Raw genomic sequence first — 26,319 nt, forward strand, 5'->3', positions numbered from 1 at the left:
CCTGGAGAGCAGAGGGGACACAGGGATGACAGAAGAGAAGACTGCTGGCTGACTCACTTCTTCTCTACACCTCCCTCCCCCAACTGCAGAGGGCAGGCAGCACCCAGGAGCGGCTGCACCTTCCTGCTGTGAAATGGTTCCTCAGTTTAGAGGAACTGGTTTCAGTCTCTCCAAGGGATAGGACTTGAAGCTGGAGACTTGGCCCAGAGCCACATTTAGAAGGTCCACAATATCAAGGGAGTGAGTCATGCCATGGCAGGACAGGCTAACCAGAGAGAGGGGTAAAGAACTTTTCCGAACTCTTCCCTTCCCTGAGATACAGGCAGGCCCTGTGAGCCACACAGAACATTTGGGGGTTTTAAGTCTTCTAGCATATCCGTGAAAGTAGCTGCAATCTGTCTCTTCATTCCAAAATGAGGTTGGTCAAAGAAAAAAGCATCAGCACCTATTATGGAATACAAAATCTTTTAACCCAAAATATGATTTTGTAGCCAATAGGAAGCTGAAAGGTATTCTTAAACAAAATCCAGTTAATAACTGTCACATAGGTATCTTTCTTTTTTTAAAAAAGATACTTCTTCCCTTTGTCCCACCTCTGTACATTAAATTTTCATTATAAAAAAAATACAGAAACATGTGAAGAATGAAATCATTTATTCACCACCTACCAGGAACAAATAGCAACACTGTTTATATTTGCTTCTTGTCTTTTTCAAAGAAATGAAATATCACAGAGAAATGAAGTCTTTTTTTTTCCTATTCCCAAGTTACAGGCATTATACAAATATCTTATACAACTTCTCCCCTATTGATGAGGTCTTTTACTATTACAAAATTGCTGCACACTAAATATCTACACATTTTTCTTACACTATGTCTGAGAGTTTCTCTAAGGTATGTTTATAAGTAAAAAGTAGAAGTACTAAGCACATGTGCTATATACACTTTTAAAAATTGATTTGAGAGAAATACTGATTTGTTTCTCCACTTATTTATGCATTCTTGGTTGGTTCTTGTATGTGCCCTGACTGGGGATCAAAACTGCAACCTTGGCGTATTGAGATAACATTCTACCCACTGACCTATCTGGCCAGGGCTTATGTACTTTTAATGGTACTAGATATCATCCAATAGCTCTCCAAAATCCAGGAATCAGGTTATACCCCATTAGCAATCTATGAGTTCCCATTTACCCGTATAGCCCATCAACATTAAGAAACTGTCAGACATTTTAGGATTTGTGAAACTCATGATATATAATGGTATCATTTTGTTTCATTAAATATTCACTAATTTGGATTTCTCTGATCATGACCAACCATCCTTTCCTATTAGGAGACATTTGAGATTTCCTCTTTTGTAATCTCCTCTTTACAATCTTTGCCTGTTTTTTTTTTTTTTTTTTTTTTGGGGGGGGGTTGTTAATCTTTTTCTTAATGATTTGTAACAGATCTTTATAGGCCCTAGCTCAGTGGTTCTCAAAGTGTGCACCAGGGCACACTGGTGCACCCTAGAAGATTTTCAGGTGTGTACGGTATTCCAGAGAAATATGTGCCTGTTGGAGACCAAAAAACCAATAGGGTTTTGCAGTTTAGATTTTTGGGGGACAGAGGTGTGGGGAATTAGTTCTAACCTGACAGTCTGCCCAACCCCCCACCTCACTTGCCTGATTAGGTTGTAAAAGGCTGTTAAGCTGTGGTGCTGGATTGTTTACACTACCCCCACCATGGTCCCTGGAGGAGGCAAGTTTCTTCTATCCTTTGTTTGGTGTAAAGTTAAAATGATATGTATGGTGGGGGTTTTCTGCACTCAACACAATTAAGAGTAACAAAAGAGGAATTCTTCAGTGTATTGATGAGGAAATGACAGTTTGCCTTTCAAATATAAGCCCAAACATTGAAGAAATCATTAGGATATCAGGCTCATGTTTCTCATAAACACAAGAATGAAAAAACTTAACACATTCATGCTGGGATTTGCCAAATTTATTAAATCTTATTAAGAATGTATCTATATACATAAAAAGATAACTTTTTTGTAGTTTTTTTATTTTTTAACCCCTCTTTTTTACGAATTCTAAAAAGCAGAACTCAAAAAATGTAACATAAAAATGTTTTTTAATGTCAGAATAAATTTAATTTTGTTGTATTTATTCCATTTAATTACCGTAAAAGCATGCTTAACTTTATATATTTTTAATATTTGACTTAATTATTATAACATATTTCTCAGAAATTTGTATATAGTGCACCTACAATTATTTGTAGGATTTTAAATGCTCCCCAACTTCAAAAAGTTTGAGAACTACTGCCCTGGCTGGTTAGCTCAGTGAATAGAGCATCAGCCAAGCATGTAGATGTCCCAGTTCAATCCCCAGTCAGGGCACACATGAGAAGTAACCACTGGCTTCTCTTCCCCTCCCACTACCCCTTCTCTCTCTCTTCCCCTCCTGCAGCCAGTGGCTCAATTGGTTCTTGAGCATCTGACCCGGACACTGAGGATAGCTCGGCTCTTCCGTGTTGGCTTCAGGTGCTGAGGATAGCTCAGATGGTGCCAGCATCGGCCCCAGACAGGGTTACTGGGTAAGTCCTGGCCAGGGGACATGCGGGAGTCTATCTCTCTATCTCTCTATCTTAACCTCCTCTCACTTAAAAAAAAAAAAAAAAAGACCTTTAGACATTTTGATTACTAATCATTTATCTATGTTGCAAATGTCTTCTCTAAATCTTTTGGCTGCCACTGAGTTTTAAAATGTAAACTGAGAGGTCTTCTGAATGTATTCCTCCTGAAATAGGTGGTAGTATCCCAAAGTCAGAAGAGAGTCATTACACAGCTATAAGATCTACAAACACCAGTAAAACCATAGACCATATAACTTTTACACTTGGGGAGCACATTATACTTTTCAGGGCATCTTTTAATCACCTAATTTCAGCCTCAAAACACCTATGAGTCTAGCGGCATCTCATTTCTCATCTGTAAGATTCAGTGGTTGATCATCAACATCCTCTTAATGAACAAAGTCTGCCTTCTATCCTTCTTCTGCAACTGGGGAGACCCAGGAACAGAGGAGTGGAAAAGCTTGTCCAGAGTCACACCCCTACTTAAGGGAACAGGCAGGTTATTTGTCCATTACAGCTCAGTAAACTGGGGAGGAAGGTACAGACTAGGAGGAGGCCTAAAATCTGACCCCTTGGGCGTCTCTCCACATGATGGTGGCACTGAGAGAGGCAGGAAGATGGGAATCGGGACAGGCACGGCTCTATCGCTTGACCTTCCAATCAATGTACAGGGAAGATGACAGCAGCCCCTCTGAACTCACACAGGATGAAGTCCATCCAGTGTTCCTGCTCCTGACAAGAAAAGAGCCATGTGAACACAAGGATGGACTCTATTCAACACCTTTTATTGAGCAGCAAGTTGGGAATAGGATTCAGTACTCTGCCTACCCAGTTATAGAAATGTTAGCAGCTCATTGCTAGAAGCAAGTTTCTATTACAAATATGAAAAGGCAGAACCCAACACATTTTTTATATTGTTATTAGTATATACAGAAACACTGACTTACCCAGAACTTGTATCTAAGACTGTAACCAAATGGGAGTAGCTTTTACCCTCAGCATAAACCATGGCTGGAACAGTGAGATGGAAAATAACTGTGCAACTACCATGAAACTTTCCATCAGACCTGAGGCCCTATTCCAAGTAATTCTGTGCAGACACAGCTGGTCATAGAGCACATGTGGCATTACCTTGGCCAATTCAGGCTCATTCTATTCCACATTCTCTGGAAGAATGTGGCAATGTCCACATTTCTGGGGTGTTCCAAGTGGTGTCTTCTCTGTTTCCCCTGAAACCAAATAGATGTGAACTAATTATGCAAAGTCTCCTAGTTTAACTCCCTGATTTTTCCTTTTGAAAAAAATTATGATACAGAATCTTAGGCAAACAAATGCAGTCTGAATATTTTTAATTGTTCACTTCATGGCTTATAATGTAGAACTACTTATTTCTATTATTATAGGAACAGATTGCAAAACTCTTTCTTTCCCCGTCTATGATAATGAGCCTGACACTCCTATGCAGTTCAAAGCACCCAGATAGTGCCTAAAGCACAACAGACATTCCTCAAGTATCTGCAGAATGCACGAATCAGGGGTTGATAACACCCACTAGGTGCTGGCAACCTCTCCTACCAATTTCAGAGCTTCAAGGAGCTAGCAAAATTTAGGGTAGTAAAGAATTCATTTGGCAACCATAGAAAGATGGAAAATGATTTCCACAGCCTTTCCTAATAATCCTTCACATTGGAAATGACTACTCATGGAAACATGTGCTAACATGCCTTCACATTACCTTTGTTTTAAAGATTAACAAAATCTATGTTAAAGCCTATATATCTTCTGAAAGGTTTTTTGTTTTTTTCTCTCACATAAACTTCTTAAGTTGAGACCTAAAACTGAAGAAACACTTCCTATGAAGCACAGTGCTGGCTGTGCGGAATGAAGACCTGAGCCTTCCTCCGCAAAGCCCGCACACAGCCCCTGAGTAATGCATACACCTGGGCACAGGTGAGCCTGGCAAAGTGCCCACTCAGGGGTCGTCAAACTTTTTATAAAAACCGCCCACTTTTGCAGTGCTGGTAAACCTGATCCCTACCGCCCACTAGTGGGCGGTCCAGCTTTCATGGTGGGCCAATGGCAGCGCTGTTTGGTTGCACGGTAGGGACCAGGTTGACCAGCACTGCAAAAGTGGGCAGTTTTTATAAAAAGTTTGAAGACCCCTGAATGCAGCCATCCCCGGCCACATGGTTAGCACCTCACTTCCCTCAGACACCCCCCACACCCCCATACCCCCACCCCCGCACCCGCACCGCAGCACAGGCTCCTCCCTTTGACCCCCCAGGGCTGCCTAGTGCTGAACCAATCAGCGATAGCACCAGGCTCCTCGACCTCCCAGGCATGTGGAAACCAGCCGCAGTACCCCAGCCCTGCCTGGACTTCCCCTGTGCTCCCAAGTCTTTCCTAGGAGTCCTTCTAAGGAAGGTCGGTGAAAACAGGACAACTGGATAACCGAGAACACCAGAGTCAGAGACAAGTTCTGGGAGTGTCAGCACAGGGTCACGTCTCCCACAGAAGTTGAGGCAAGGCTCTCCAATGCCCGGACATATTTTCCAGGAGTCCGCAGAGAAGACGAAACAGGATGGCCAACAGGGACTCAGGGAACATTGTTCTATCTATAGCAACTGAGGGCCTCAGACAAACAACACTGGCCTCAGCAAGGCCAGCAGCCCGGGTCCACCAGCCCACTCCCGCTCCCACACCTGTAGCTCAGTTGTAGGAAAGGTAATCGATGAGGCGGGAAGGGATGTTCAGCTTGGCGATCTTCTCTAGCCCTCTGACGCCAGTGGCCCTCCTCAAGCTCACCCTGCAGAGCTGTGACAAGGTTAAAGGTGTCTCTGGAAAAAGGGAACAGGAAGCACATGAGGTTAGCTTGACATAGATGAACATAGATTAACATCCTTCAACTTAAAAATATGAAGAACTGGAAACACCTCCCTTTTCCTGGAAATAGGACATGCCCTGCTTGCAAGCCTTCTCTGGAAGGCTACCAGGACAGCCAGGGCCCAAAGAAACAAGAACAGGAAATGGAATTCCAGTGATGGCCAGGGGCATTTCATTTTGTGTGGGGTTTTTTGTTTTTTTAATTTTGCTCCATAATGTTATAACCTGGCACAAGGATTTATTAGCAAAACTCTAATCTAGATTATGGGCTTGTTTGTCAAACTTGCAGACAAATGAGGGATAGGGTGAGGGTTAGTCCTGGCTTGTTGCTGGTTGCCGCTCCTGCAGTTCCAGGCCGCAGGCTGTGCTCTGGTTATGGAGTGCAAGTGGACCCCAGGAGAACTGACGCACATCCCAGCTCCAGGAGAGGAGCAACACATATCCTAGTGCAGAGGGTCAGGACTTCAGGACTAAAGACAAGCCTGGCCCTCATTTGCTCAGGAATGCATGAGCAAATGAGGGCCAAAGATGGAAGCCTACTGCAGGGCCCTCTGCAAAACAGAGCCTGGCCTCGAGGACCTGCCTTTTAGAATGATCTGCGTTTGACAAAAATATAAATGAACCAAAGGCTGTTTTCACAGTTTATAAAAAATTTTGAAATAAAAAATTCTTGGAAAGAAAAAATAAAAAGAATTGCTGGTGAGATTCATTTTCCCATGTTACTTTGTCCCTCAAATTTTTTTTGGAAAAGAAACATCATTTTCCAGGAAATGGTTAGCCAACAGATATAGATGGAGTTTGCCTCTAAGTTCACAACGGATTTTGGTTGGGTAGGGCTGGCAAAAATTTGAATAGTTTTTTTCAATTGAGAGGTATCTGAAATCTTCTTATAACTCTAATTCTATATAAACACATTTAAAAATTTGTACCCAAAGAAGACATCTTGTCCTTAGATCATTTGTATTTTGTTTGCTAAAGAGTAAGGGTTGGAGCTATACTCTCAGCCTCATATGGACTTAGTCTGAGATTGTCTATTTACTTATAAATTATCTGATATATTGTTAAAACAGAGCTTCTTGCATAAGTGTTTCCTGTGCAGTTCTACAATGCACTGTATCATCAAAACAACAAGAAGATCCTGGCCTCACTTTCGTAGTGCTCAAAGCACTTGGCAGGGGCACTGCTGCTCCAGGTGTAGTCGGAGGGCTTCTTCCCCCGGTTGTCCCGTGCATAGATGTTGCCTCCAAACTCAATCAGCATTTCAATGAGGTCCACGTTCTTCACCTTGGCCGCGTGATGAAGGGCTGTCTCATGAAGCTTTGCTGCATTCACATTGGCCCCTGCAGGTCAAGTGGAAAGAAGTATCACCAAAGAGACAACTTGGAGCCCAGAGAAACATAAGCTGTGAAGTTTTCATCCAGCACAGTAGACAAAAGCAATCCCGATCCAGAAAACAAACTCAAGACAGACCCTGCTGCATGCTGCAGGCTTTTCACATCCTTTTTTAAAACCCAAAAAGAATAATTACATTTTATTTCTTATGATAAGAAAGCTCAAGAAAGGTAGCAATAATAAAGAATGTAACTAGAAACAATCAAAAAGAAGGAAAATAAAACAAAAAATTCCTTGTGAGTTATGAGATAGTTCTAATGCCCTGTGTAGTCTGTCCCTACAGGTCCTGACATTAGAAACTCAGGTTAAGCTACTCAAGCTCGCCTGCCTGTCCTTGCACAGGCATGCACGCAGATGCACACACATGTACACAAACCCATGCACATATATACAGGCATGTACACACATGCACACACCGCAGGCGCAGGACAGAGGCTCTAACAATGTGTGTTGCATGAATGAATAACTATTCCCTAAATATAAATATTAATTTACAAAAGGAAAGCTCAAAAGGAAAATAACTGAGGTTCCCCAAACACCCTGGAATTCAAATAAGAGATGAAGTCTCATAACTCTGAATTTAGCTCTGCCATCCACCTCTTTCCCATGATAACAATAGATACTCAAAAAGATGTGAACAAGTTAGTAGTAGCTAAACACAGCATTTTTAGATGCATTAAAAAATACAGATTTGATAAAAACATGATTTGTGTAAAATGTCATCCTTAGAGAACAGCCATCACAAATCTATACAATGGAATCTCCTGGAGTAGCAGAATTTTTTTATATAATGGCAAGTTTTTGCATCAAAAAATAAAGTACTTAGGAATAAATTTAACCCAGAATATAAAAGACCTGTACTTGAAAAATTATAAGACATTGAAGAAAGTAATTAAAGAAGATACAAATTTATGGAAACATATACCATGTTTATGAATAGGAAGAATTAACATCATTAAAATGTCCATACTACCTAAAGCAATCTATAGAATCCATGCAATTCCTATCAAGATTCCAATGGTATACTTCACAGAGCTAGAACAAATATTCCAAAAATTTATATGGAACCACAAAAGATGCTGGATATCCATAGCAATCTTGAGAAAAAAATGCAAAATTAGAGGAATCATGCTACCTGATATCAAACTATACTACAAGGTCATAGTAATCAAAACAGCATGGTACTGCCATAAAAACAGACATAATAGACCAATAGAACAGAATAGAGAGGTCAGAAATAAACCCACACCTTTATACTCAATTAATATTTTACAAAGGAGGCAAGAACAAATAATGGGGTAAAGATAATCTATTCAATAAATGGTGTTGGGAAAATTGGACACATATGTTCAAAAAAAATGAAACTAGACTATCTTCTAACACCATTCATAAGATTAAGCTCAAAATGGATTAAAAACTTAAATGCTAGACTTGAAACCAAAAAAAAACCTAAAAGAAAAGTAGGCAGTAAAATCTTGAACATTCCTTGTAGCAATATTTTTTCTTGTATGTCTCCTCAGGCAAGGGAAACAAAAGAAAAAATAAAGAAATGGAACCACAACAAACTAAAAAGTATTTGCACAGCAAAGGAAACTATCAGCAAGATGAAAAGACAACCCAGTGTATGAGAGAACATATTCACCAAGGCTATGAAGTTAATATCCAGAATTTATAAAGAACTTAAAAAACTCAACACCAAAAAATAACCCAAGTAAAAACTGGGCAAAGAGCCTCAATAGACACTTCTCCAAAGAGGACATACAGATGGCCAATAGACCTATGAAAAGATGCTCAGCATCACTAATCATCAGAGAAATGCAAATTAAAAACCATAATGAGATATCACCTCACACTTATCAAAATGGGTATCATCAATAAATCAATTAACAAGTGTTGTCAAGAATGAAGAGAAAAGGAAACCTCCGTGCATTGTTGGTAGTAATGCAGATTGGTGTAGCCACGGTGGAAAGCAGTATGGAGTTATATCAAAAAATTAAAAATGGAACTGCTTTGTTACCCAGCAATTCCACTTCTGAAAATATATCCAAAGAAACCTGAAACACTAATTCAAAAGAATATATGCACCACTATGTTCACTGCAGCATTATTGACAATAGTCAAGATTTGGAAGCAGCCTAAGTGCTCATCAGTAGATGAGGAGACAAAAAAAAACTTGGTACATTTACACAATGGAATACTATTTGGCTGTAAAAAGGGAAGGGGGATCTTACATTTTACGACACCATGGAAAGACCTGGAGAGTATTATGCCAAGTGAAGCAAGCCAATCAGAGAAAGACAAGTACCATATGATTTCACTCATATATGGAATCTAATGAATAAAATACCAAATAAAACAGAAACAAACTCATAGAAACAGAGACATAGACAGCAGTATGGTGATTACCAGAGAGAAAAGGGGTGGGAGGAGGTAGAGGAAGATAAAGGGTGGATAAATGGTGAAGAAAGGAGATTTGACTTGGGGTGGTAAACACACAATACAATATACAGATGATGTATTATAGAATTATACACCTGAAACCTAAATGATGGTATTAACTAATGTCACCCTGATAAAATTTTTTTTTAAAGGAAAATGCCAAGTTCTTCAAAGTTTGCTCCTAAGTGGATAAAGAGTTTATAGAGAAAGGGTAAAAGGGAAAAGTTATTTTTGTTTATGTTTTTGTTTTTGCGTTCATTGGGTCAGATCATCTAAATCATGAAACTACTTTTTTTTTCAATTATAGTAGATATGCAATATTATATTACTTTCAGGAGCACAGCATAGTGGTTAGACACTTATGTAACTTACAAGGTGATCCCCCCACACACAGGAAGTATAATAAGGTATTAACCCACCTGGCACTATACATAGTTGTTACAAAATTATTGACCAAGTTCCCTATGCTGTACTGTATATCCCCATGACTATTTTTATAATTAGCAATTTTTGCTTTTTAATCTCTTCATCTTTTTCACCCAGTCCCCCAAACCCCCTTCCATCTGGCAATTGCCAGTTTGTTCTCTGTCATGTTTCTGTTTTTGTTTTGCTTGTTTGCTTGTTTGTTTTTTATAAATAAATTTTTATTTTAATGGGGTGACATCAATAAATCAGGGTACATACATTCAAAGAAAACATTTCCAGGTTATCTTGTCATTTAGTTCTGTTGCATACCCATCACCCGAAGAGAGATCGTCCTCCGCCACCCTCCATCCAGTTCTCTCTGTACCACTCTCCCTCCCCCTCTCCCTCTTTCCCTCCCCCCACCCCCCGTAACCACCACACTCCTGTCCATGCCTCTTAGTCTCGCTTTTATGTCCCACCAATGTATGGAATCCTGCAGTTCCTGTTTTTTTCTGATTCGCTTATTTCACCCTGCACAATGCTACCAAGACTCCACCATTCTGCTGTAAGTGATCCGATGTCATCATTTCTCCTAGCTGAATAGTATGCCATGGTGTATATGTGCCCCATCTTCTTCATCCAGTCCTCTATTTTTTTTTACAGTGATTAAAAGCCTTTAAGCAAACTCTTGGCCAATACAGCAAGAATCCATAAAAGAGTAGTGTCCTTAACATGTTCACCAAGTCCAAGTTGGCCCCATCACCATGCCAAATCCCTGAAAAATGCAACCCAACCACAGTTCAGTCTGTTCGGAGCTGTCACAGGGAGCAGGAGTCCAGGAAAGTTCCCCACAGGAAAAGTCCACATGGCACTGGAATTGTTGTCATCATTCTATACTTTGCAGCTCATGTCCAAGTCCCAATGACCGCTGCTTCTAGCTGGTAATGATTCAGGTAGACTGGAAAAAGCCATTTGCAGCATGCGTGGATATGGAGCTTCTGTTCTCCTCTACCTGGAGAGTTGAGACCAGGTTGCTTTTCCCTGGAGCTCTGTGACTGTGGCATGATAAAGAGAACCTTGGGATACACTAAGCTGGGTGGCAAAGGTAAATTCATAATACAAGTTGGCAAAAGGAGGAAAGAGAGCTCTAAATTAAGAGTAGGTCCCAGCCTGAAATATGAGTGGGGTATTGAGGTAGGAGGGATAAAGGAAACACTATATATTAAGCAAATCAGCAGAAAATAGGACTATCAACACCCACAACAGAGATCTTTGAGGGAAGAATAAAAAACCTGACTATTCAGGCAAAACATAGTTAAGTGGCCCTTGTGCAAATGAGCTCAGTTTACCTGCTTCTTGGAAGAAATACCCTAGGCTCCTCCACAGTGTCGTAGATGGGGCCGATGGCCCTGGGCACCTTCAGCCTTCAGTGGCAAACCCCAGCTTTCTGAGCAAGGTTAGGTCATAGGTGGCTGGAGCAGGGCTGGAAGAGACTGAACCTCTAAGGGAGGCCTTAGAGGAGCGAGGGGGAAGCCCACCTTCCAGTGTCCCTGTTTCCTCACAGCAGAGGCGTGTAAGCCTGGCAGGCTTTAGCTCAATGACCTTCCTTTCCCCTATTGAAGCAGGACCCAGATGGCATCCTATGAGACCCCTTTGGGGCATTGGAGCCTTTAAGGGTGTATCCTAAAAGCTGGTAGTTCCCCTGATCTCTATTGGGCTTTTTCTGCCTCTAGGTATCTTAAAAGCCATTCTCAGATCTCGCTGAGGGGTTTGAGGATCCCCATCTGCCTGTATAAATCTTTTCCATATATCTGGAGCTATTGGAAAAAGACAAAACAGTGTTATTAGCTAGATCTAATGAAGAAGGTAGTAGTTTGCAGGCGAAAAAGATTTGGTGTCTCCTGTTCATCAGCATTCAAAAGAAATGTAATTTTTTTTTTTTTTTAAGTAAAAAGCATGATATGGTAAACCCGTCGGAGTCATTGGCCTGGTGTGCAGGATTCCCGGGTTCGATTCCTGGCCAGAGCATACAGGAGAAGCGTCCATCTACCTCTCCACCCCTCCCCCTCTCCTTCCTCTTCATCTCTCTCCTCCCGGCCGCAGCCAAGGCTCCACCGGAGCAAAGCCACCCCGGGCACTAAGGATGGCCCCATGGCCTCCGCCCCAGTCGCTAGAATGGCTCCAGTTGTAACAGAGCAACACCCCAGATGGGCAGAGCATTCCCCCCTGGTAGGTATGCCAGGTGGATCCCAGTCAGGCGCATGCAGGAGTCTGTCTGACTGCCTCCCCATCTCCATCCTCAGAAAAATACAAAGAATAAATAAATAAAAGAAAAAATACTACAAAACAAAAAACAAAACAAAACAAAAAAGGGTGGGGCATTCCCTTGTGCTAAAGCTCCAGGGAGCATGGAGTGAGCTTGAGTATGTCCTATGAAACATGGAGCTCTATGTTGACATATAAGTCTTTGAAGAAGGAGGAACTGCTGAAATAGTTTATCAGCATTTGTCCCTAAGACAGCAGTCTTTATAGTGGAAACACCATACATAAATATTTGCTGTCTGACTATAGATTAAGGGGGGAATATGGCAAATGCTGAAAAGCCATGATCTTTGTGCCCCTCCCCTCCCTTCCCCCAACCCCCTCCCTCTCCTCCCCACACTCTGTAACCCCAACACTCTTGTCCATGTCTCTGAGTCTCATCTTTATGTCCCACCTATGTATGGAATCATATAGTTCTTAGTTTTTTCTGATTTACTTCTTTCACCCAGTATAATGTTATCAAGGCCCATCCATGTTGTTGTAAAAGATCCTATGTCATCATTTCTTATGGCTGAGTAGTATTCCATAGTATATATATACCAAAGCTTTTTAATCCACTCGTCCTCTGATGGACACTTGGGCTGTTTCCAAATCTTTGCTATTGTGAACAATGCTGCCATAAACATGGGGGTGCATTTCTTCTTTTCAAACAGTGCTATGGTGTTCTTGGGGTATATTCCTAACAGTGGTATAGCTGGGTCAAAAGGCAGTTCGATTTTTAATCTCTTGAGGAATCTCCATACTGTTTTCCACAGTGGCTGCACCAGTCTGCATTCCCACCAGCAGTGCAGAAGGGTTCCCTTTTGTCCACATCCTCGCCAGCACTTATTCTGTGTTGTTTTATTGATGAGCGCCATTCTGACTGGTGTGAGGTGATATCTCATTGTGGTTTTAATTTGCATTTCTCTAATCATTAGTGATGTTGAACATTTTTTCATATGCCTGTTGGCCATCTTTGTGTCCTCTTTGGAGAAGTGTCTATTCATTTCTTTTGCCCATTTTTGGATTGGATTGTTTGTCTTCCTGGTATTAAGTTTTACGAGTTCTTTATAAATTTTGGTTATTAACCCCTTATCAGACGCTATGTCAAATATATTCTCCCATTGTGTAGTTTGTCTTTTTATTCTGTTCTTATTATCTTTAGCTGTGCAGAAGCTTTTTAGTTTGATAAAGTCCCATTTGTTTATCCTGTCTTTTATTTCACTTGCCTGTGGAGACAAATCAGCAAATATATTGCTGCGAGAGATGTCAGAGAGCTTACTGCCTATGTTTTCTTCTAAGATGCTTATGGTTTCACGGCTTACATTTAAGTCTTTTATCCATTTTGAGTTTCTTTTTGTGAGTGGTGTAAGTTGGTGGTCTAGTTTCATTTTTTTGCAGGTAGCTGTTCAGTTTTCCCAACACCATTTGTTGAAGAGGTTGTCTTAACTCCATTGTATTGTCTTACCTCCTTTGTCAAATATCAGTTGTCCATAGAGCTGTGGGTTTATTTCTGGGTTCTCTGTTCTGTTCCATTGATCTATGTGCCTGTTCTTATGCTAGTACCATGCTGTTTTGAGTACAATGGCCTTATAATATAACTTGATATCTGGAAGTGTGATACCTCCCGCTTTTTTCTTGCTTGTTTGTTTTTTATATTCTATATGTAAGTGAAATCATATACTATAATGTTTATCTTTCTCTGTCTGACTGGTTTCACTTAGCATAATGCCCGCAAGGTCCATCCATGTTGTTTCGGATGGCAAGATTTCCTTCTTTTTATGGCTGAATATTATTCCACTATATATGTATAATACATTCATTTGTTGATGGACATTTAGGATGTTCCATATCTTAGCTATTATAAATAATGCTGCAATGACCATGGAGGAGCCTCATGTTTTTTGAGTTAATGGTCTTGTTTTCTTTGGATAAATATCAAACAGTATAGTTGTTGGAGCATATGACAGTTCTATTTTTAGTTTTTTTGAGGAGCCTCCATACTATTTTCTATAGTGTCTGCACCAATATACAATCCCACCACCAGTGCATGAGGGTTCCTTGTAGAAAAGAATTTTAAAGAAGTCAAGCAAATAACCCAGAATCAATGAAGTCATCCCTAAAATAATAGATTCAAATCACAATCACAAAATGTCATTAAATCGGGTTTTTAAGAATCAGATCACCAGCATGTCATCATGTAATGATAAATTTAGGGGGCCGAAATAGGAGGATATGAGAGGATATAACGCTATTACATTTTCTAGTCCCACTGCTCAAAAATATTTGAAAAATCCTGCTCTCCGATTTCTGGCTTAAAATAGTCTCAAGCCCCTAGTAAACATAAACACTTGTTCATGACAGTGTTCACTGTATGATCCTAAGAACACGGCAAACACTCCATCATGATAACAAGTGAAAAGAAGTTCTCTCTACTTCCCACAGCCAAACTCAGAAGTCAGGTCAGGCCTTACCTGTGGTGGTGCAGTGGATAAAGCGGTCAATCTGGAACACTGAGGTTGCCAGTTCAACCAGTCAAGGCAAATACAAGAAGCAACTATGAATTGATGCTTCTCATTCCTCCCATCACCGTTTCTTTCTTTCACTCCTCTACCTAAAGCAGTCAGGTCAAGAAAAACAATCTCTCAATTAGAAAAAAGGCTAAGCTACCTAATTACTTAATTTAGCAGCTGTAAACTACAAAAGAGAAATATATATATATATAATAGCGAGAGAGAGAGATAGACAGACAGGAAGGGAGAGAGATGAGAAGCATCAATTCACAGTTGCAGCACTCAGTTATTCATTGACTGCTTTCTCATATGTGCCTTAACTGAGGAGCTCCAGCCAAGTCATTGTCCCCTTGCTCAAGCCAGCAACCCTGGGCTCAAGCCAGAGACCTTTGGGCTCATGTCTATGATCCCATGCTTATTCCAGTTGTTGTAAAGTAGCCGTACCTCAATTCCGCAAGTTTACATAGAGACACCAAGTCCAGATAAATTTTTAAGGAGTTTTATTAAAGGAGGAGATTTATTAAATATGCTGGCAGCATATGGCTTGGGGCAGTCTGGAAGCCCAAATCATGTGCAAGCCCCGGGCCCAGCCCTTGTTGCAGGTTATATAGGGATAAAGAGATTGTCTCTCTTTTAGCGACAAAGAAAGGGGCACAAGGAAATGAAGCTAATCTCAAGATTAAGGAGAAAACTATGGCTGGATTTATCTAAAAATCACACCTCCCCTTCCATCCCATTTTTCACACACACACAGGTTGGCGGGAAAAGGAGGAGCAGGATGGGACATAATTCATTAGCAAGCTTACAATATTTGTCTAAAGGACCTATAAAAACATTTCTACACATTAAAACTTATAAGGTAACACAATAGCAAAGATGTTATTCCACATATTAAAAGAAATTCCTAAATTTTCTAGTGTTCACTTGCCATTCCTTTGTTTAGAGATATATATTGATACATTAATTACATGCTTTCAGGAAGGGAGGGGTAGTTTCCATGGCGCTAGGGGATAAAATGCCTACAAATGGCTCATCAAGTAAGAAAAGATTTTTGTTTTGTTTTTTTTAATCTCTCCCTTCCTGCACCTGGCTAGCTATTTACCTGCCTTCTTACAAGTGTGGGAGGAAGGATGGGAATCCAAGTCTCCTTCCCTCTTCATTTACAATACAGTGCTATTGGCCATCCTCAGTTGGTGCTAATCACACAAGTATAGAAATATCATCTACAAAAGCTCTCTGCATGCCTAGCCCAAATTGAAATGTTCTTTAAGCTTCCTAAACTAGTAATATGAATTCTGTAACTTTTTGGTCCCTTACTACACAGTGACCTCATGCTCAAGCTGGTGAGCCCACACTCAAGCTGGCAACCTTGGGACTTTGAACCTGGGTCCTCAGCATACAGGCTGACACTCTATCCATTGTACCACTGCCTGGTCAGGCACAAAAAGAATATTTAAAAGTAATACATTAAGTAAAAGAAGCATTTTCTCTGTAATCTGACCACTGTATTGTTCTAATACTTGCTGATATGAATAAATAATTGTGTAGTATTGCAGTCATAATACAAATATGAATTTGAATGCTAAACACAAACTTGTAATGAAAACAAATTGTAAAGTCTAGCAAACCTAAAGTTCAAGTAGTTTCCTGTCAGGTCATAATTCCCACAACATTCTTGCCAATAGGGAGAAAGAGATTGTCTCTCTTTTAGCAACAAAGAAAGGGGCACAAGGAAATGAAGCTAATCTCAAGATTAAGGAGAAAACTATGGCTGGATTAGTCTAAAAATTACACCCCCCCTTCCATCCCATTCCCTGTGGTTTCTAAGTATACAGGCCTCAGCCGGGTGACTCTTTCTAAGAGGTGGCTGTCCCACGGTACAAGACGGGATCCCAAGATACAAAACATATTCTTGGCATCATTCGATTGGGTATAAAGAAAGGACTGGGTAGAAAGAGGGAAGCTGGCATGCTCTGCAGTAGTTGAAAACAGCAGACTAGAGAATACACAGGGCAACATGGGTGGGTCTTAAAAGCAGAGCTGAGTGATAAAAAAAAAAACAGAAAATGTAACACAATACCATTTATGTCAATTAAAAATAAATGCCTCAACTGACAATGTGTGTCTTACAAAAACATATATAGATGGTACACATATAGGTAAACATTAGAATGGTGGGATGGGCGACCAGAGGGAAGAAGCAAGGGAGTGGGGTTTGGGGAGTGGTTTTGTGGAAACTAATGATCATCATGTGCCTTAAACAGAGTGGGGAGAGAGAGAGAGAGAGAGAGAAAGGGTGATAGAGCAAGCACAACAGCTAACTCCATCTGGGCATTCAAAATTCTCAACTTCATGCTTCAGAGAAAACAGGTCAAAGTCCGCTCATTATCAAAATCCTGATTTCAAAGCAAAATGGGATTGCAGCGGACTGAGTAAAACCTTAGCCCGCAAAAACAAGGAGTTGTCACCAGCTCAGCACCCCAAGAACCTGGCACACTTCCTGGGCCGAGCACGCACTGTGCTGGCTGAAACTGGAACTACGGAACATGGGGCAAGTACTGTGCTGGGAAGGGGAAGCACACACTGCTCAATTAGCTCCTCTGTGTGCCTCCAGCAGTTAAATATTCACTGTCAGTGACCAGATTAAAAATTACCCCACGGTAATAACCGGACTTTCCCCTGCCCCAGCTCTCCCCCTCTGCAAAAATCATCTGCCACTCAGCAACTTACCTCACTGCCCACAAGAGACCGGCAGCCTCCTATCCACCCCTGAGCACACCCATGGCCCCCACATCATCTCAGCTCCTCAAGGAAGGCTGAACAGGGCTGGGCTCTCTCAGAAATCAAGGGCAAAAGCACCCACAATGCTTACTTTCTCCTTTGATCTTCCAAGGGGTCTGAGATCAGCCACACAGTTAAGAATCACTACTACTTTAAAAAGAACCCATATGCTGTCCTCTTTGCTCTACTTTTCTGTAGTGTGAGATTTCCCATAGTTAAAAAATAGTTTTATTAAATAAGAAAAAGACTACATGTGATCTAAGAAGGATGTGAAGGAGACAGACCATCTGAGATGAGAATAGCAAGGACTGAGTCTCGAGCGCACAGCACAGTGGCAGTCAACAACAGCATGTGACGACACGGACACGTGGAAAGCTGTCCTAGGAGAGTTCTGTTCACCCCTCATTCGAGTGCCCAGGTGTATGAAAACTCCCTTTAAAATTTATCAGGTCCCGTGTTCCAGGCTGTAATGAACATTGTGGTACTCTTCCCACTCCTTTCCAAACCACACCGCACTGAACTGCCACTGCAGGGTGGGCTGCAGTTCTGGGGTGGGAGTGAGCAGGATGGCTTAGCCTCTGGCTCCCAGGGTGGGCCCTGACTGGGTTCATCCCTGTTCCCACCCACACCCAAGCCAGTTGGAATTTGCAGAGTCGGGCTAAAGGGACTGAATAAGGTTAACACACAGGACTTAATTTAGGCTGATGGAACATAAGGAGAGGTATGAGGGAGACATCTGGAAAAAGAATTTCATTCTTGGCCCTGGCTGGTTGGCTCAGTAGTAGAGCATCAGCCCAGCATGTGGGAGTTCCAGGTTCGATTCCTGGTCAAGGCACACAGGAGAAGCGACCATCTGCTTCTCCACCCCTCCCCCTTCTCTCTCTCTCTCTTTCCTCCTCCCGCAGCTCTGGCTCGGTTTGAGCAAGTTAGCCCTGGGCACTGAGGATGGCTCCATGGCCTGGCCTCAGGTGCTAAAAGAGCTTGTTGCTGAGCAACGGAGCAGTGATCCCAGATGGGCAGAGCACTGCGCTTAGGGGGCTTGTTGTGGATACTTGTCGGGGCGCATGCTGGAGTCTGTCTCTACCTCTCCTTAAAATAGAAAAAAAAGAATTTCATTCTTCTGAGAAAGTTATCAGAAGCCTCACGAAGTGAAGCATTTGGGTGTCAGCCAAACTCTGCTGTATCCATCCTACTCCATTGAGGATGCCAGATGTACGGTCAAGTGAACACTGAGTAAAGCAGAACTGCAAAATTCAAAGAAAATTGATGACACTGTTGAACTCCCAGTTCAAATGAACCCTGAAACTGGCTTAGTTCCAATCCTGTCAGTTACCTGAACCAAGAAATAAAGCCCTCACTTAGGTGGAGTTCGTCACCTATTAGTTATGAAAGAGAAATCACCTCTAGAAAGTCCTAACAATGCAAAGAGGATGTTGGGGTTAAAACTACTAACTTGATCCTTTCTCCTATAATTACAACAAAAGAAGCTAAAAACATGAAATGAAGATGTACTGAGCATATATTGTATATACCAGGCGCTCCGCAGGGGGCTGCTGCACTAGCAAATCTTTATTTTAAAAGCTGAGGATTGTTGCACTGTAAATCTTATTTTAAAAGTTTTACAGTTATAATTAATAGGTAGATGCCCTAGACTGACAGAAATGTGATCTAACCATCTGATGAGTGACTTAGCTGGAAGACTTAAGACTGTTTCTAGTCTAAATATTTTATCATTGTATAAAAAATGAAAACTGTCACCATGACTAACCTCACACAATATGAATCTTTTTCACTGGAAAGACTTAAAAGTGACACCTTAAAGTGAATAAGACTCACCAATAGAAAACTACATATACCTTAAGCACAAATGACCAACATCCGAAGAAAATTAAGTCTTTCTATTTCTGGAGAGTTCTGTTGTTTGTTTTTTTTTTATCATAAGCTGCACCCAGAATGGATGAGCTAAAATTTTCTCTCAGGAAAATATTTAAGTTGGGATCATAGTAAAAACTCCTTGTCAATACCTACTTTGTCTTCAATATAAAACTCCTGTGCTAAAGAGTTCCTAAATCTAACCTTCAGTTGGTTGGGTTGTTCTTTGTTTTGTTTATTTCACCTTGGGAAGTTCACTATATTGAGCACTTTTTTTTATTAATTTTTGTTCAATTACAGTTGACATACAGTATTATATTAGTTTCAGATGTACAACATAGTGAAACTTACAAAGTGATCACCCTGGTAAGTCTAGTACCCGTCTGACACCATACATAGTTATTACAATATTACTGACTGTATTTCTTCTGCTGTACATTACATTCCCATGATTGTTTTTATAACTAGCAATTTGTATATCTTAATACCTTTCACCTTTTTCATCCATGTTCCAACCCTCTTCCCATCAGGCAGTCATCAGTTTTTTTCTCTGTATCTATGAGTTTGTTTCTGTTTTGTTTGCTTATTCATTTTGTTTTTTTAGATTCCACATGTAAGTAAAATTGTATGGTATTCATCTTCCACTGAAGTGTCTTGTGTGGGCCTCTTTATGTTCATCTTGTTTGTGACTTCTGTATTTCTTAGACTTGTGTGTCCATTTCCTTCAAAAGGTCAGGGAAGTTTTTCAGTCATTATTTCTTTAAATAGGTTTTTAGTTCCTTGTTCTCTTTCTTTTTCTGATAACCTTGTGATACAAATGTTAGTGTACTTAATGTTGTCCCAGAGGTCCCTTAAACTATTATCACTTTTTCTAAATTCTTTTTTCCTTTTGCTGTTCAGATTGGGTGTTTCACTCCCTTGTATTCCAGATCACTGATTTGATCTTCTGCTTTATGTAATCTGCTGTAGAGTCCCTCTAATGTATTTTTCATTTCAGTTTTGTATTCTTCATTTTTCTCTGGTTTGTTTTCATGGTTTCCTTTTGTTGAGATTCTCACTAATTTCACTTATTCTTCCCCTAAATTCATTGAGCACACTTGTTAACTAGTGTTTTGAATCTTGCATCTGGTAGCTTGCTTGCCTCCATTTTGTCCTTTTCTGGAGTTTTGTCCTATTCTTTCATTTGGGATATGCTTGTCTTCTCATTTGGAGTCCCTCCCTGAGTTTGCTTCTAGGTATTTGGTACACCTCCCAGTCTTAGCAGAGTAGCCTTATGTAGTAGGTATCCTATGATGCCTGGTGGCACAGTCTTCCTATTCTTCTGAGCCAGGTGCTCCAGGAATGTCTCTTGTGTGAGTTGTGTGTGCTCTCCTGTTGTAGTTGAGCCTTCATTGCTGTTAGCACATCAGTGAGTGGGACTGAACCCCAGGCTAACTGGCTATAAAGACTGGCTATGATTACAGCAGATAAGCTGTTGTATGGGGGCTGGCCCCATGAAATAGGAGTCACTTTAGTGGGGCTTTGGTGCCAGAAAATTCTATCCTTTGAGTGTGTCATTTGTGGAGCTGGTTGGGTGGTGTTCTGGTGTGGTTTGAAGCTGGCGACCTAGTGTGTTAGTTCTGGAGTCTCTTGGGGGGGGCGCTCTAGAGCAGCTCATGGTCAGCTACCATTTGTGTCCAGTTTGAGGCCACCTAGTGGTAGCTGTAAAGTGAACTGTGGTTGGTTACCACTTGTGCTAGTCTTGGAGGCATTTGGGAGAGGCTATGCTGTGAATCAAGGTCAGCTGCCAGTACTGCCAGGCTTGAAACACTTGGGTGGGCATCACAATCTGAGCTGAGTCCAGCTGCCTCTTGTTCCAGGTTTTTGACTACTTAGTTGAATCTATGTTCCAGGCCAACACTGGCCAAAGTTTATACCAGGATTGGAGCCACATGATGGAAGTTACAATGGAAGCTGAGACCAGTTGCTGCTTGTGCTGGGCTTGGGACCACTTATCAAGAGGTTCAGGGTATGCCAAGGCCAGCTGCTGCTTGTTTTGGGTTTGTGTGCATTTGAGAGATTTTAGGAAAGTCCTCAGCACAAGCTGAGTCAGGCTACTTGTATAGAGAAGCCCCTGAAAATAGCTTGGGCAGGTCACGTGATTTGGTTTGGGCAGGGTCTTAGGGATTCACCAGGGTGGTGCTAAAGGTGGTAGCCAGGTTAATGGACTCATATTTGGCACCTGCCAGCACTTTGTTTCCAAAGAGAGAGCTACCTTGACCCCTTCCCTACTTTCCTTACCCTGAATCAAGTTAATATGGGGATTCTTCTTCCCTTGGGAGCCTAATGTGGTGCTGAGAACCCCTCACTCCTCAGGGGAGATCCCAATAGCTGAGATATCCCTTCTGACTTTTTTGAATTGTTCCATTGATTTGAGAGAGAGAAAGAAGGGAAGGAAGAAAAAAAGAGAAGCATCAACTTGTTGTTTCATGTAGTTGTTCCATTGAGTTGTGCACTCATTGATTGTTTCTCATAAATACCCTGACCAGGTGTCGAACCCATAACCTCTGGCACACCAGGTCGCTTTATCCACTGAGCCGCCTAGCCAGGACTCCCTCCTGATTCTTAATTGCTACACTATCCATGTGGACCTGCCCTTTCCACAACTCCACTCCTCCTACCAGTCTTGATGTGGCTCCTTCTGTATATCCTTAGTTATAGGACTTCTGTTCCACTAGTCTTCAGGTAGTGCTTGGTGATGGTAGTTCCATAATTTAGTTGTGATTTTTGAGGTGGTCATGGAAGGAGGTAAGCACAGTGTTCTACCATCATTACTAGAAGTATCCTGAGTATTTCTAGAATTCCTGACAAACCTAGATTCCAAATGCTGCTGACTCCATTTTCCATTGGATCTTCATCTCCTTCTGGTTTAGACAGCAACCTTATTAGACAGATTTTGTAGGTGATTCCCTGTAGCCACTAAAAATAATTATTAGCATTTTTTTAGCATACTTTCACCAGATACTGTGAAAATATTATCACAAATCCTCCCAACAAACCTGAAAAATAGGTTTTATTTCTCCATTTTTATAGATACAGAAACTGAGTCCCAAAGTCTCAGTTGGCCAGTGGGAGAGTGAGCTTCAAACTTGAGCTCAACATAATAAAAGCCACATATGACAAACCATCAGCCAATATTATACTAAGTGGTGAAAATCTGAAAACTTTTCCTCTTAAAATTAGGAACAAGAAAAGGCTGCCCAATCTCTCCACTCTTATTCAACATAGTACTGGAAGTCCTAGACAAAGTAATCAGGCAATACAAAAAAATAAAAGGCATCCATATTAGAAAAAAAGAAGTAAAGGTATCACTTTTTGCAGATGACATGATCCTGTATATATGAAACCCCAAAGACTACTGAAAAACTATTAGAAAAAATAAACCAATACAGTAAATATTGGTTTGCAGGATATAAAATCAATATACAAAAGTCTATTGCTTTTCTATATGCCAAAAACAAAACTTCAGAAAATGAACTGGAAAAATAATTCTTTTCACAACTGCAACAAAAACAATAAAATACCTTGAAATAAAGTTAACAAAGGATGTGAAGGACCTATATACTGAAAACTACAGAGCATTATTAAAAGAAATTGAAAAAATACAATGAAGTGAAAAAATATTCCATGTTCATGGATTGGAAGAATCAACATAGTTAAAATGTCTATATTTTACCTAAAGAGTATACAAATTTAATGCAATCCCCATTAAAATCCCAATGTCATTTTTTAAAAATATAGAACAAAAAAACACCTGATTTGTATGGAATTATAGAAGACCCCAAATAACTAAAGCAATCCTGAGAAAAAAGAATGAAGCCAGAGGTATCACACTACCTGACTTTAAATTATACTATGGAGCCACGATAATCAAAACAGCATGGTATTGGCAGAAAAACAGACATACAGATCAATGGAACAGAATCAATGGCCCAGAAATAAAACTACATATATATGGACAAATAATCTTTGACAAAGGAGCCAAAAGAACACAATGAAGAAAAGAAAGTCTCTTCAATAATGGTGCTGGGAAAATTGGAAAGCCACGTGGAAAAGAATAAAACTTGATGATAGTTTTTCCCCCTGCATAAAAATTAAATCAAAATGGACCAAAGATCTAAAAGTAAAATCTGAAAAAGGACCAAAATATAATATCTGAAACAATAAATTATATAGAACAAAGCACAGGTACTAAACTTATGGACCTTGGCTGTAGAGAATATTTTATGAATTTGACCCCAAAGGCAAGGGAAATAAAGGCAAAAATAAATGACAGGATTATATCTAACTGAAAAGCTTCTGCACAGCAAATTAACTGACAACAAAACAAAAAGGCAGCCAACCAAATGGGAGATGATATACAAAACAACAGCTCTGATAAGGGGTTAACATCCAAAATATATAAAGAATATAGTAACAATCAAGCAAACACTACAGTTAAAAAATGGGAAGAGGATCTGAACAGACACTTCTTCCAAGAAGACATACAAATGGTCAACAGATACAGGAAAAGATGCTCATCTTCACTAGCTATTAGAGAAATGCAAATCAAAACTATAATGAGATACCATCTCACACCTGTTATATTGGCTGTTATCAACAAGACCAGTAATAACAAGTGTTGGAGAGGCTGTGGAGAAAAAGGAACCCTCACTGCTGGTAGGAACTTAAACTGGTACAGCCATTATGGAAGACAGTATGGTGGTTCCTCAAAAAAATTAAGAATAGAACTACCATATAACCCAGCAATTTCTCTACTGGGTATCTAACCAAAAAACTCAAAAACATTGGTATGTAAAGCCGCATGCACCCCCGTTCATCGCAGCATTATTCACAGCTGCCAAGACATGGAAATAACCAAAGTGTCCTTTGAAAAAAATTGGGTAAAGAAGCTATGGTATATAAATACAATGGACTACTACTCAGACATAAGAAATGATGATAAATTTCCATTTATGACAATATGGATGGACCCTGAGAACATTATACTGAATGAAACAAGTAAATCAGAAAAAGCTAAGAACTATATGATTTCACACATAGGTGGGATATAACACTGAGACTCACGGACATAGATAAAACTGAAGTGTTTACCAGGGGGTGGGGGGTAGGGGTAGGAGAGTAAGGGAGAACAAATATATAGGTAGTTGATTTTGGGTGATGGGCACACAGCACAATCAACAGTTCAAATACCATGGGGATGTTCACCTGAAACCTATGTAGTCTTATTGCTCAGTGTCATCCCATTAAATTTAATTTCTAAATAAAAAATAATAAAATAAATAAAAACTTGAGCTGACTCCACTACCTAGCTCTCTGCTGACACAAGTGCACCTAAACACAGCACACTTACATGGAGCAGCTCTGATAAACCCCAACATGCCTGCTTTGAACCGTGCAGATATAAACACTGATGCACCTGCATTGAACAGAGCAGGCAGAAACACAAACACTCCTGCATTGAGTGACGCAGGCATAAACACAACACACCTGCATTGAGCAGCACTTTGACACAGTCCAGATGCTCCCGGGCACAAGCAACGTGCAGAGGGGTCCCAAAATGGCAGTCGTGTGCTTCCAAATTGGCCCCAACATCAATGAGAAGCCTCACGCATTCAGAACTTCCTTAAGAGAAATGGAAAAGAATGAAACCTGTCAATGAATATATACCAGCAATTGTCAACCTTCTTCAACCTCACAGCACACATAAGCTAATTACTAAAATTCTGTGGCACAGCAAAAAATATTTTTTTTGCCAATCTGACAAAAAATAGCATAATTTTGACTGATTTACAAAAAAATAATAATAGTAGTAATTACCTACCATTTTTGCTCCAAGGTGACTTTTTAAAAAATCAGGTGCCTATACTTGTATATAAGAATTTCTGGTAACAAGAATTAACCAATCAGACACAACCTTATTATGCAACATAACCAAAAAGATGCAACTCTATGATATGACCTATATATTTATGGTTCAAGACAAGGCGTTCACACTGGATGGCTACTGTTGTGTTAGCTGTTGTCATTTTTTTATTTGACAATCTGAAGGAAAAGAGGTCAGCACCCCTGACTAAATAGACAGGTGTTATATATTTTAAAAAGTCTGGCAGCACACCGGTTGAAAAATCACTGATATGTACATTTGAAATAACAAGCATAACAAAACCAATGGCTAGAAAAGGTAAGCCCCATGCTTGTTTACAGAGGTAGAGAGGAGAACCAGGACTACACCCCAAGCTAGGAGCAGTTCATGACTCTGTGTGGCACTAGGGAACAAATGGATGGTTGTCCTTTCTCCTGAGGGCACAATGGTTCTCCAAGCCTGCCTGCAGAAATGTAGCACACAGCTGGCCCTGTTGATGGGAGAACAGAAAGTTAAGAATACCACTTCAGAACAGCCAGAGAAGACTCACAGTTCCCCGTGTTCTCCTTTCTGGGCTGCCTCCTAAGCTGTGTTGGGCACACCAAGCCTGGGTGTGATGACATAAGAGCTGGCATCCCCAGTCCAAGCCTCCTCGATGAATTACCTAAACTTTCTAACTATGATTCCCAGCCCACAGATACCTTTTCTGCCTCTTCCCTTGGCTCCTCTCCGAATATCTTTAACAGGGGTTAGGGTTGAGGTTCATCTACAAGACTCCATCTTGACCACAATTAAGTATATAGTTAGTAGCTACCAAGTTTCCACATGAGCCCTGAAACCCAGTCCCTCACCTACCGCTGTCCACTGGCCATTCCTAACCACTACCAGGCCCTCTCCTTCCTCTCCTCAGGTGCACATCCTCCGGCCAATCTGTCTCATTGACCTCACTCCCTGCTCAACCCTGAGTAGGTTCTGACCCCATGCTCTCCTCTCCTGCTTATCAAGCCCATTAATTCTTCTCTCAGTTTTCTAAATGAATCCATAACCCTAAGAGCTTTGCACTTGGATCACTGTGATGGCTCCCAACTCATCTCTCCACTTCCAGGATATCTCCCACCACCACCACCATGTCAGTATATTGAAGGGCAGCGGAGCATGCCACCCCAGAATATGCCACTTTGACACAGGTTTATTTTGAGCTGAAGAC

The 26,319-nt window shown here is 40.8% G+C and overlaps 1 protein-coding gene across 2 annotated transcripts in view; it reads right to left on the reverse strand.

The window, feature by feature from the left end:
- Positions 1–637: 637 nt before the first annotated feature.
- The window catches only part of ASB13 (ankyrin repeat and SOCS box containing 13), a 51,927-nt gene continuing 26,245 nt past the window's right edge, over positions 638–26,319 (reverse strand). The window contains exons 4-8 of one of the 2 annotated variants that reach the window (XR_010751504.1): positions 24,737–24,871; positions 6,653–6,844; positions 5,324–5,458; positions 3,753–3,850; positions 638–3,353 (exon numbers count right to left, since the gene is read on the reverse strand). Coding sequence is in view for 1 of the 2 variants with exons in the window: in XM_066384713.1 (XP_066240810.1) it covers positions 5,331–5,458; positions 6,653–6,844; positions 24,737–24,871 (455 nt within the window). In the remaining variant the exon portion in view is untranslated. Of the gene's footprint in view, positions 3,354–3,385; positions 3,851–5,323; positions 5,459–6,652; positions 6,845–24,736; positions 24,872–26,319 lie in introns of those variants that run through there. The other variant, XM_066384713.1, reaches the window with a different exon arrangement.

Source organism: Saccopteryx leptura, chromosome 5, assembly GCF_036850995.1.
Source record: "Saccopteryx leptura isolate mSacLep1 chromosome 5, mSacLep1_pri_phased_curated, whole genome shotgun sequence".
NCBI lineage: Eukaryota > Metazoa > Chordata > Mammalia > Chiroptera > Emballonuridae > Saccopteryx > Saccopteryx leptura.